This window comes from Hyperolius riggenbachi, chromosome 2 (genome assembly GCF_040937935.1).
Source record: "Hyperolius riggenbachi isolate aHypRig1 chromosome 2, aHypRig1.pri, whole genome shotgun sequence".
In the NCBI taxonomy this organism is placed as follows: domain Eukaryota; kingdom Metazoa; phylum Chordata; class Amphibia; order Anura; family Hyperoliidae; genus Hyperolius; species Hyperolius riggenbachi.
In genome coordinates, this window is record NC_090647.1 from 70,524,748 (window position 1) to 70,538,006 (window position 13,259).

Genomic DNA, 13,259 nt, shown 5'->3' on the forward strand with positions numbered 1-13,259 from the left:
CCGGATTATTTGCCGGCAATATGAAAGGAAGGGAGAGGTTCCTCCAATAAATGTAAAATATTTTAGATTTGTCATCATGCAGCTGAAAAAAGGTTGCTATTTATTATTATAATTTAGAAAATAGATTTTATTTCTGAAATCTTGTATTTTTAGTTTGGGTCCACTTTAAGGTTTGCAAGCTGCATGCTTGTGTGTGATCCTGATATTACTGTAGACAAAAAGGATTGCAGGATGCTGGGCAACTGGAATGGTTTATAAGAAAATGGCAGCCTCCATAAACCTCCCAGTTCAGGTGTCCTTTAAAGAGACACTGAAGCGAAAAAAAAAAAAATATGATATAATGAATTGGTTGTGTACTATGAATAATTACTAGAAGATTAGCAGCAAATAAAATATTCTCATACTTTTATTTTCAGGTATATAGTGTTTTTTCTAACATTGCATTATTCTATAATATGTGCAGATTACACAACACTCAGCATTCAAAATGATTCTTTCAGAGCAGTCTGTGAAGTAATGGCATCTCCTCTGCCAGAGGAAAAGTAAATAGTTCACTTACAGTTGAGATAATAAAAGTCAGATAACAGCCCTCTCCAAGACTAACTTAGTCAGAGAGCTTAATGGCTTGTTTGCATAGAGATAACAACTGGAGTTTCTCAACTCTTCCTGTACTGGAAACAATTACACTGATGTATCTGATCTTAATGTTTTATTTCTTAGCTGTACTACACATACAAATCATAATATCATAATTTTTTTGCCGCTTCAGTGTCTCTTTAAGGACACAAACAATGAATGCTCCAAAAGTTTCTAACCCCTTCCCATTGCCCTGGAATTGGGCTTACAGTTTTTTATATTTTCCTTTTGTTTTAATATTTGGCCTAGGGCTGTGTTTTAAGGCATATCAGTTATCAAAACAACTATACATACACTTAACAAAAGCTATAATGCTTTACTTTTCAGTGCACTTTAAATCTAAATATACATACATAAAGAATAAATACAAAAATGCCAAAGATTGTGCAGTATAAAGTACGCATTTAAAATAAAAAAAAATATTTAAAAAAACCCACGCCCATGCTTCATTTTTCTCTTTTCCGTTATGTGGTTTTTTTCTAGATGTGATCTGCAAAAATAGAAAAGCCCTTTTTAAAAATTACTGCAAGCTGGAATTATTGTGTCTCATTGGCCATCACTAGTGCCCGCCTCCAGTAGCTTATTGTGCACCTGAGGCACTTCTGTCCTGTCTGCTGGCCTTACGTTGGAACCACACTTGTCCATGGGAAAATATACTTACCCTCCCTGGCGGTAACCCAGACCTGCACTCGGGGTAGTCGCCGCAGAGGATCACATGGCCCCGGGAGTAATTTTTTGAATAAAACTTGTTGTAAACCTTGTAGCTAGCACTAGGCTAGCTACCTGTATCTCCCAAGTCAGAGAGGTGCAGGAGGACTTGGGGGACACAGGTAGCTAGTGCTAGCTACAAGGTTCACAACAAGTTTTATTCAAAAAATTACTCCCGCGGACGGAGCCACCGAAACTGCGTACTGCCAGGGAGGTTAACCTGGTGCGTCTATGGTGCAGTGCCCTCCCCCCCATCACGGGTGTGTTCTGTGTACGGCAGTTCATAAAAGGGAACAAAGCACCTTTTCCTGCAGTTTCTCCTAGTTTCTAATAGCTACCATGTCCCACCTCACACCTTCCCTCTGAATAAATAAGAGCAGCTAGAAGGGGAAGATAGCATCTGTAACCTCTCCTCTTTGAAGCACACTGTTCTATCTATTCCCCTCCCCACCGCTGATGAAAGCTTTTATTTGCTCTCTGCTAATGTGTGCAATAAATTAATCACATCAGTCCTTATCTGCCCGATATTTCCAATAAAAACCTCTGCTAAAATTTTATTCGTAAAAAGGAGAGGTAAAATGGAAGTCTGAACCACATTGTTGGCATGCATTTTTCATGTGCTATTAAGATACCCCGGGTGGTAAAAATGGTGCTCGGTTCATTTTAAAACTATAACTGTGCTTTCGCAGAACGTTCCTGACAACAAGAGCGTGACTGGATTGTGACAGTGGCAGAATGGAGGAGACAGGACCAACACGGAGGACCAACAGACTACAGGGGGCTGGAGGAAGCCACAGGTAAGTCTCATTGTCTCAGGTTTACGTTAAATATAACGTATCTTATTTATTGGGCCTTTTTGTACCTTCATTAGACTACCTTTCATATAACAAATCTTCCATTAGGAACGGACAATGTTGTTTCTAGGGCATCAGGCAGATGCAATATTTCATTATCCAGTTCGGATTAATTTGGTGACCAGGAGGCAACACAGATGGTTCTTTTTTTTCAAAATCGTGGAAACACAAGACTCAGGCAACAGTATCCTTCCAGGTGTAATATGAGAGAATGGGACTGGTAGTGCTGAGCTGAAGGTACTTTATCCTGACTGTGGCTCCAGCCAATCCCAGGCAGAAGACAGAGAACCACCACAATAAATATGATATGTTTCTTTCTTGTGCTGGGTGCAAGAGATGAAATGGAGAGGATTCTGGCCAACAACCATTAAATACATTTTTAAAATAATCCATTCGCACTGAAACATTTTTTTTTTAAAAAAATGTATCCAAGTTAAAAAACAAAAACTGCAGCATTCTTCTTGTATAAAATGTTAAAAAAGCACCTGAAAAATAGTCTCTCTAAAACCTACAACAGCATTGGCTGTGCTGAGCCCGTTACCCGGACCCGAAATCTGGGATGGAATGCAGAGCTAGGGGGGGATCCACAGGCTCCTCCTCTTTTATGGCGCTGTTCTCAATCCCTTCATTAGTCCTCTCAGTTGTGGGCGGGGCAGTGTATGTCGCTGTGCTGCAGTACAAGAGGAATCCCACGATGCACACCACAAACGCCAAAATGTACAGCACGGAAAACTGAAGGAAGGAGGAAAAACAAAAAGGAAATCAGTTTAGTTCTGATAAATCTACTATGGCAAACTTTACAGTGTACCACCCATTTTATAATTAACATTTTTAAAGTGCTGACAGGTTATATGCAAATCACAATGTGTAAACATTTAGGCTGGTTTTACACATATTTTTGCGTTGCGGTAAGGGATACGATGCTCCTGACGCAACCTATTGCAATGTAAAAAATGACAAATATATGACCCTCCAGCAGAGTGCACCGACAGGGTCATATCCATGGCGCCGCCCCCGGTCAGTGACGCACTCCCTGCTGGGCAGGAAGCACATCACTGGGATTCCCGTCGGTCCGCGCATGTGCGCCACGACGCACCGCGATCCATCGTTCACACATAGTGCGAACATAGTGCATAATGCCAATCTCTGTGCATTAACGTGGACTTGAACTCTTGCACAGGACAGAAGAAAAACACTGAGAAATGCACCCTGTATGTATTTAGAGGTTAGCCTGTCTAATTCCCCCTCATCTGTGACTAATCACATCTGTAAATTGATCTTTCAGCTGTCATCTCAGGAATCTCCTCTGCCATGGCAGAGCTGCCAATTGGTAAAAGCAGGATGTTAACAATATGTCTGCTTCCATGAAAGCAGGAAGTAGACACACTGTGGATTTAGTGCAGGATTTGTATCAGCTTTAAAAAAAAGAAATGTTTTTCTTTAAAGGTTATGTTGCTTATCTTTTAGAGCAGAGAGAATGTTCTGAGTTCAGGTCCGCTTCAAGGGTGGTGTTTGCGGTAACTCCCGCCGGATACTCCCGCCACACCGCAAGGGACCGAAATAAAAGTGTGAAAGTCTCCATAAACTCATTGCTTTTGCAGCCTCTTGGAGCAAAACAGGGTAACGCAATGCAGGTTTCGCCTGCTAGTGCAAAAGGGTTCTTAAAGGACCACTATCGCGAAAAAATGGACAATTTTAAATATATGTAATTACATACAAACACGAAGTACATTTCTTCCCGAGTAAAATGAGACATAAATGACTTTTCTCCTATGTTGCTGCCACTTACAGTAGGTAATAGATATCTGACATTACCAACAGGTTTTGGGTTAGTCCATCTCTTCATGGGGGATTCTTAGCATGGCCTTTTTTCTTTATAAAGACACTACCTGATAAGAATTTATACAAAGAGGCTGGCCAGCCTGCCTGCTCGCTGCTGCTGCAGCCGCAGGGACATGAGAGGCTTACGGCTGTACAGTCTGCAGGCGCGATTGTGCGGGCAGAAGCCCGCAATCGCGATGGTCTTGGCATCAGGGGGTTTGGTGGCACGGACAGAGGTCCCCTGAGCCAATCTGTGGATGTCCGCAGAGAATGATCACCGTTTTTGTTCTAAAACAGTGATCTTTTTCAATTGGTGCCGCTACGCTCCCTCCCGCTCGCTTGTTCCCATCGCTGATCGCCAGATTAGTGAATGGGAACCTTGTTACCATTCATTCATCTTCCTGCTAGGCCACCATGATCACCGACATCAATAAGACTCCTGCGTCACTTTCGAAGTAACACAGCTACGCATTACTTCCTATTACGCATACTTATTGTACTCTTATAGGAAATAATGCGCAAGGAAATCTTGTGGCCAAATAGTAATATTACACCTACATACATTAAGGAATACTTTTTAAAATGTATGTCAAGAGGGTATATTAGGCTCTTTTTGCCGGGTGCTCCACCCGGCTAGTTTTGGTGACCATCCGGCTGTCATCCGCTCACCTCCTCCTATGCTGTGAGCAGATTTGCGCACAGAAGCACTGGCCCTGCATTCTCTCATCTTGCCCCACCCGGCTACTTTTTTATACCACCTGGCTGGAAAAAGATTCTGGGGAGAACACTCGTGATGGATGAAAAATACACCTTTATTTCCAAATAAAATATTGTCACCCTACATTGTACAAGGGATATAATTTAACCTCCTAACCACTGCTCCACACCGATTGGCGTGAGCAGTGCGGCAGCCCCAGGATCGCTCCTCGCTGATTGGCTTGAGCAGTGCAGCAGTCCCAGGACCACTCCACACCGATTGGCGTGAGCAGTGCGGCAGCCCCAGGGCCACTCCTCGCTGATTGGCGTGAATGGCTTTGAATGGGGCTTGCAGGAGCTCGCCCTTGCATCTCCGCTCTGAAGATGGAGCTCCGCCCCTCCATCAGTCTCCCAGCGCCGCTTGTAGACTGTTAGACGGCAAATAACTGTGTACAGCACTGCGATCTACGGCATCGCTGTACTGGGGACAGCCGTGTGACACGGCTGTCCCCTCTGTAGGCAGGGAAGTGATCAGCTAAAGCCTATGACAGCTAATCATGCTGATTGGCTGGCGGGGGGAGGGAGGGGGACTATAAAAGTAAAAAATTTGCCAACAGAGAGCTCTGTTGGTGGGGAGAATCACTTGTGTGCTGAGTTGTACGGCCCTGCAGCGAGGCCTTAAAGCTGCAGTGGGCCATTTAGTAAAAAATGGCCTGGTCACTAGGGGGGTTCAACACCGCAGTCCTTAAGTGGTTAAACGTTGCAATAACCGGGACAAACAAAATGTGTGGCTTTTATCCACAGTAGAATGTTTTATTTTAAAGAGACACTGCAGTGAAAAAAATGATGATATAATGAATTGGTAGTGCAGCACGGATAATTACTAGAACATTAGTAGCAAAGAAAGTATACTCATATTTTTATTTTCAGTTATGTAGCGTTTTTTATAACATTGCATCATTCTCTAATATTTGCAGTTTACACACTACTCAGCATTGTAAATGATTTTACAAAGTTTCTTAACTCTTCCTGTACTGGAAACAATATTAGACTTATGTCTCTGCTTCTAATGATTTATTTCTTAGCTGTACTACACATACAAATCATTATATCATAATTTTTTTTTCGCTTCAGTGTCTTTTTAAAACTATAATGGCTGAAAGCTGAGACATAATGAATTTCTTATATTTTTTTCATTAATATTCCCATTAAAATGCATTTAGAATAAAATAGTTCTTAGCATAATGTACCACCCAAAGAAAGCCTAATTGGTGGTGGGAAAAACAAGATATAGATCATTTAATTGTGATAAGTAGTAATCAGTACAGAGCACTGTCTTCAGAAGCATCTGGGGACACAAGTGGCTCTAAGGCATATTCGACCGGTTGGTCAAATACATAGAACAGGTGGGGACATCGCTGGAATGAGGGGACCGGGAAGGCTCATTTAGGACCCAGAGCCTTTCCTCTCCATAGGTCTCAGATTTTTTTTTCTGCTTCAGATTTACTTAAAGTAAAGAATGGGTCTTCTCTATTTGTCATAAATAAGCAAACATCCTTCCAATGTGCCTCTGGTGTCCTGTTGTAATGAGTGAACCTCAACCCTGGTACATAAAAAAAGTTTCACTTACCTGGGGCTTCAGTCGGCCGAAAACAAAACTAACCTGCGGCGGGGATCGGAGGACACTCGAGGAGCAGCGAGGGCACGGGACGGCTGTAGGGGGCTTGGGGAAGCCTCAGGTAAGTGAAACTTTTCTCCTTTTCCAGAGTTAAAGAGACTCCGTAACAAAAATTACAACGTTTTTTCTACCATCCTACAAGTTCCTAAACCTATTCTAATGTGCTCTGGCTTACTACAGCACTTTGTAGTATCACTGTCTCTGTAATAAATCAATGTATCTTTCCCCTGTCAGACTTGTCGGCCTGTGTCTGGAAGGCTGCCAACTCTTCTGTGCTGGTCTGTTATGCACTTCCCCCTCTATGCACACTTCAGTGTATGTGTTCTTTACATAAGCCAGCAGCCTGTCTGCTATCTTATCAGTGATAGAAGAGAGCTGGATAAAAATCCTCCTCTGTAATGCTGGGAATACACGGTTCGTTTTTGCCTTCGTTTAAACCTTCGTTTCGATTGTGCCTTTTGTCCTTTTCGATCCCGAAATAATCGGTCATACGGTTAATATCACCACCCACGGTTTCGTTTTTTTTTCCGATTCTGATGGTTTCGTTTTTCCAATGATCGAAGGCTGCAAAGAAACGAAACGAAAATCCCTTTTTACAGGGACGGACTAGCATAAACGAATATATAATCGATCTGAACAGCCATCAAGCCTACCAATGACTCGATTAGATGGATAAAGAGAGATAATATCAAACATGTTCGATCACTAGTCGTTCGTTTTTGGGGTCTATTAATCGAAACTATAATGAGATTATGACTATTTTCACATACGTTTTCAACACTCGATTCGTTTACCGAACGAATCGAAGGTTTAAACGAAGGCAAAAACGAACCGTGTATTCCCAGCATTAGGCTGTGAAAGGAGCTGGGCTGACACAGAGGAATTACAGACAGGAAGAAAGGATCAGCCTCACAGCCTGTCACTAGTATTCAGTGTGGATGAGAGTTGAAGGGGACAGAAGGTAAACACACAAGTGATCTCTTGAGATACAAAAGGAAGGCTGTATACAGCCTGCTTGAGTATGGATGTATTTTCTATGTGTAGACATACTGTACATCAACCTACTTCCTGTTTTGGTGGCCATTTTGTTTGTTTATAAACAAACTTTTTAAAACTGTTTTTGACTACTTTTAATGCGGCGGGGAGCGGCGAAATTGTGACAGAGGGGAATAGGAGATGTCCCCTAACACACTGGTATGTTTACTTTTGTGCGATTTTAACAATACAGATTCTCTTTAACCACTTCACCCCCCAGTGCTAAATTTCTCCGTCCCTCTGCGCACCGCTTCACCCCCAGGGACGGAGAAAGGCGCACTTGTTTGTTTACTGGCTGGGAGTGGGCGGGGAACTCTCGCGCACACTCCAGCCAGCCAGCACAGCAGGTTACTAATTGGATGTTAGGAACAAGCGTTCCTAAATCCAATTAGCCTCGCCGATTGCGAGTAGAATGAAGACGGCTTAAATCAAATGCCGTCTTCATTCAAAACAATGCAAGGTAAACAAACTTGCAGCCCGCGATCGCGCGCCCCCGCGACCCGCGCGCGCGCACACACCCCGGCTCTGCAGTACAATGATTGGTTATGGGGACTCTCCAGTCCCCAATAACCAATCATAGTACATCAGTACAGTAATGGAAGCAGCGCTGAAAGGGAAAAATCGCGCTGGTGTTTCAGGGGTAAAACCCCTCAGTTGTGAAATGGTTAAGGTTCACTTTAAGACATCTGAATGACATTTATCCATTCTGTATTTGCAATAAAAGTCTCTAACTCCTTTTTATGTTAAAATGTAAATAAGCTTTGTGTTCTAACATCTTATCATTATACAGGAATAGAGTCTGAAGAAGGCCTATTGGCCAAAAGTTTACTCTTTTTTTCTTTAAGCCAATAAATGGTATCATCCGGACTTAAAACTTCTTGCTTTTGCTGATGACTAACACGGTACAATACTCTACTGCAGTGATCTGCAAACTTAGCTCTCCAGCTGTTAAGGAACTAAAAATCCCACAATGCACTGCAGGAGTCTGACAGCCACAGTCATGATTGACTGTGCTGATAGACGCGCTGAGAGGCAGAGCTACAGCCATTAGCTCTGCCTCAACAGGGAGATCTCCCCGGGCACCACGGAGGGGATTTGGGGGGTAAAGACTCCTCGTTCTGCCGCAGGATAGCGTTGTTTTAGCATAAGGTAAAAAGCGATTTTTAATCTCGCTTCAGAGTCTCTTTAAACTATGGACTACCCTACAGTAAAAGCTTACCTGAAACTGTCTCTTACTGTTTCTTTGATGTATAAGTACTTCAGAAAACAGAACTCTTTTGCATAGATAACAACTGAAGTTTCTTAACTTTTTCTGTACTGGAAACAATAGGAGACTATTTTCTTTGCTACTAATTTTCTATTTCTTAGCTGTACTACACATACAATTCATTATGTCCTAAGTTTATTTTCACTTTAGATTCCCTTTAAAAGTACAAATTCCCCCCATATGTTTAAACAGACTAGAAACATGGGCTGATAATAGCGCAGAATAGTGATAAACTGATCAGTTTTCTAAAAAAAAAACAAAAAACTGAACCATTTAAAATGGATCCGTTGGGATCTGCTGAAAGTGTGAACCAGTTCTTACTCATCACTAGTAAAAAAAAAAAAAAAAAAAAAACACATAAGAAGGTGGTTTACTCACTGTGTAATTAAAGAGAAAGAGGCCAAAGAAGAGGCTGTAGAGGTCAGCGGTCAGGATGCCCAGGTTGATGGAGGTGGCGCTGGTGACTTTCATGACCAGAGGCATCACACTGTACAATCCAAACATGCAGAGCGCAAAACCTGCAAACAGCAGGACTGCAATACAAACAAGACAGACAGGTGATAGGAAACTGTACAGCTGGCATTCAGACTCGTACACACTCTACACCAAACTTTGCAAAGACATATGGATTTTTAATCGACAGCAACAATAAAGCACAATGGAGCATATGCATTAAACTGCATTATACAGAATTATGTGCGTAAAGTCTTACAGACAATGAGTGGAGAATAATGCATTGCATGTTATATATTGCAATCTGCTCTACTCTTTGTGCCGTAAGACTCTGCGCACATTCTTCTGCTTAACGCAGTTTAGTGCATATGCCCCAATGTTCCCCTCCTTACGCTGCCTAAGCCCGACAGAAGACAAAAAAATCATGAACTGTGTCTTTGTCCCTCCTCCCACTTCCATAGCAACAATACACATTTATCAGCTAAAGTATAGCAACATGTCTTCACAGCACTCAGCCCCAAACTGTTGTCCGGGTGGTTGAGTCCCAACCTCATGGGCAACAGTGTGCGTGCGTGTGTGTGTCTGGTGTGTGTGTTTGTGTGTGATTGGTGTGTGTGTTTTTTTTTGTTTGTGTGTGATTGGTGTGTGTGTGTGTGTGTGTGTGTATGTGTGTGTATGTGTCTGGTGTGTGTGTGTGTTTTTGTGTGTGATTGGGGGGTGTGTGTGTGTGTATGTTTTTGTGTGCGATTGGGGTGTGTGTGTGTTTGTTTGTGTGTGATTGGTGTGTGTGTCTGGTGTGTGTTTTTGTGTGTGATTAGGGTGTGTGTGTGTGTGTGTGTGTGTGTATGTTTTTGTGTGTGATTGGGGGTGTGTGTGTGTGTTTGTGTGTGATTGGTGTGTGTGTCTGGTGTGTGTTTTTGTGTGTGATTGGGCTGTGTGTGTGTGTGTGTGTGTGTGTGTTTGTGTGTGATTGGGCTGTGTGTGTGTGTTTTTGTGTGCGAGTGTGTGTGTGTGTGTGTGTGTGTGTGTGTGTGTGATTGGGGTGTGTGTGTGTGTGATTGGGGTGTGTGTGTGTGTGTGTTTGTGTGTGATTGGGGTGTGTGTTTGTGTGTGGTTGAGAGGTGTAGGTGTGTGTGTGTGTGTGTGTGTGTGTGTGTGTGTGTGTGTGTGTGTGTGTGTGTGTGTATGTATGTGATTGAGGTGCTTGTGTGTATGTGATTGAGGTGTGTGTGTGTGTATGTGATTGAGGTGTGTGATTGAGGTGTGTGTGTGTGTGTGTGTGTGTGTGTGTGTGTGTGTGTGTGTATGTGTATGTGTCTGGTGTGTGTGTGTGTGTGTTTTTGTGTGTGATTGGGGTGTGTGTGTATGTTTTTGTGTGTGATTGTGTGTGTGTGTGTGTGTTTGTGTGTGATTGGTGTGTGTGTCTGGTGTGTGTTTTTGTGTGTGATTGGGCTGTGTGTGTGTCTGGTGTGTGTTTTTGTGTGTGATTGGGCTGTGTGTGTGTGTGTGTGTGTGTGTGTTTTTGTGTGTGATTGGGCTGTGTGTGTGTTTGTGTGTGATTGGGCTGTGTGTGTGTTTGTGTGTGATTGGTGTGTGTGTCTGGTGTGTGTTTTTGTGTGCGATTGGGGTGTGTGTGTGTGTTTTTGTGTGCGAGTGTGTGTGTGTGTGTGATTGGGTGTGTGTGTGTGTGTGTGTGTGTGTGTGTGATTGGGTGTGTGTGTGTGTGTGTGTGTGTGATTGGGGTGTGTGTGTTTGTGTGTGATTGGGGTGTGTGTGTGTGTGATTGAGGTGCGTGTGTGTATGTGATTGAGGTGTGTGTGTGTGTGTGTGTGTGTGTGTGTATGTGATTGAGGTGTGTGATTGAGGTGTGTGTGTGATTGAGGTGTGTGTGTGATTGAGGTGTGTGTGTGTGTGATTGAGGTGTGTGTGTATGTATGTATGTGATTGAGGATTGAGGTGTGTGTGTGTGTGTGTGTGTGTGTGTGTGTGTGTGTATGTATGTATGTATGTATGTGATTGAGGTGTGTGCGTGTGTGTATGTGATTGAGGTGTGTGTGTGTGTGTGTGTGTGTGTGTGTGTGTGTGTGTGTGTGTGTGTGTGTGTGTGTGATTGAGGTGTGTGATTGAGGTGTGTGAGTGTTTTCTGCGTGAATGTGTGTGTTTTCTGTGTGATTGGAGTGTGTGTGTGTGTGTATGTATTATACTGTGTGTGTGTGTGTGTGTGTGTGTGTGTGTGTGTGTGTGTGTGGTTTGAGGTGTGTATGTGTATGTGTGTGTTTTCTGCGTGAATGTGTGTGTTTTCTGCGTGAATGTGTGTGTTTTCTGCGTGAATGTGTGTGTTTTCTGCGTGTGTGTGTGTGTTTTCTGCGTGTGTGTGTGTGTGTGTGTGTGTGTGTGATTGAGGTGTGTGATTGAGGTGTGTATGTGTATGTGTGTGTTTTCTGCGTGAATGTGTGTGTTTTCTGCGTGTGTGTGTATGTGATTGAGGTGTGTGTGTGTGTGTGTGTGTGTGTGTGTGTGTATGTGATTGAGGTGTGTGTGTGTGTGTGCGTGTGTGTGTGTGTGATTGAGGTGTGTGATTGAGGTGTGTGATTGAGGTGTGTATGTGTATGTGTGTGTTTTCTGCGTGTGTGTGTGTGTGTGTGTGTGTGATTGAGGTGTGTGATTGAGGTGTGTGATTAAGGTGTGTATGTGTATGTGTGTGTTTTCTGCGTGTGTGTGTGTGTGGTGTGTGGTGTGTGTGTGTGTGTGTGTGTGATTGAGGTGTGTATGTGTATGTGTGTGTTTTCTGCGTGAATGTGTGTTTTCTGCGTGAATGTGTGTGTTTTCTGCGTGTGTGTGTGTGTGTGTGTGTGATTGAGGTGTGTATGTGTATGTGTGTGTTTTCTGCGTGAATGTGTGTGTTTTCTGCGTGTGTGTGTGTATGTGATTGAGGTGTGTGTGTGTGTGTGTATGTGATTGAGGTGTGTGTATGTGATTGAGGTGTGTGTGTGTGTGTGTGTGTGTGTGTGTGTGTGTGTGTGTGTGATTGAGGTGTGTATGTGATTGTGTGTGTGTGTGTTTTCTGCGTGTGTGTATGTGGTGTGTGTGTGTGTGTGATTGAGGTGTGTGATTGAGGTGTGTGATTGAGGTGTGTATGTGTATGTGTGTGTTTTCTGCGTGTGTGTGTGTGTGTGGTGTGTGTGTAGGTGTGTGTGTGTAGGTGTGTGTGTGTAGGTGTGTGTGTGTAGGTGTGTGTGTGTAGGTGTGTGTAGGTGTGTGTGTAGATGTGTGTAGGTGTGTGTGTAGGTGTGTAGGTGTGTGTGTGTGTGTGTGTGTGAGAGAGTGTGAGTGTGAGTGTGTGTGTGTGTGTGTGTCTTAATACCCCCCACATTCACTCAATTGAGTAAACAATTTCTGTTTTTGGAATCATCAGGGAGCGTTTATTGCTTTAAATCCCTAGTTAAAGGGAACATGAAGTAAGGAATTTGGAGTCAGCAATCTTTATTCTCTTATAAACAATGCCAGTTGCCTGGCTGTCATGTTAAGCTTTTGGCTTTAGATGTTTTGGCGTCACATACCAGCAACAAGCATGCGGGCAGTGGCGTCACATAGGAGCATCTGATCTGCATGCGCTTTCTTGGCCACTGACTTATAGCATTAGAGGCAGAGAATCAGCACAGAAGTCAGGCAACTAGCATTGTTTATAAGAGATTTAACATGGCAGTCTCCATATTCCTCTCACTTCAGGTTCCCTTTAAGGATTTTTTTAATGCATATTATGCAGAATAGATTATCATTATTATTATTTATATAGCACCGACATCTTCCGCAACGCTGTACAGAGTACATATTGTCTTGTCACTAACTGTCCCTCAGAGGAGCTCATAATCTAGTTCCCACCCTAGTCTTATGTCAATATGTCATGCAATGCATGTATTGTAGTCTAGGGCCAATTTAGGGGGAAGCCAATTAACTTATCTGGATTTTTTGGGGATGTGGGAGGAAACCGGAGTGCCTGGATGAAACCCACACAGACACGGGGAGAACATACAAACTCCTTGCTCTGGGATTCGAACCAGGGACCCAGCGCTGCAAGGCGAGAGCGCTAACCCACTATGCCACCGCGCTG

The 13,259-nt window shown here is 43.2% G+C and overlaps 1 protein-coding gene across 2 annotated transcripts in view; it reads right to left on the reverse strand.

Moving 5' to 3' along the window:
• Window positions 1–975: 975 nt before the first annotated feature.
• LOC137545539 (solute carrier family 35 member F2-like) overlaps window positions 976–13,259 on the reverse strand; it is a 56,812-nt gene continuing 44,528 nt past the window's right edge. For both annotated transcript variants that reach the window (XM_068266890.1, XM_068266889.1), the window contains exons 7-8: window positions 9,074–9,228; window positions 976–2,930 (exon numbers count right to left, since the gene is read on the reverse strand). In XM_068266890.1, the coding sequence (XP_068122991.1) occupies window positions 2,736–2,930; window positions 9,074–9,228 (350 nt within the window). In that variant the 3' untranslated portion in view covers window positions 976–2,735. The remainder of the gene's footprint in view (window positions 2,931–9,073; window positions 9,229–13,259) is intronic.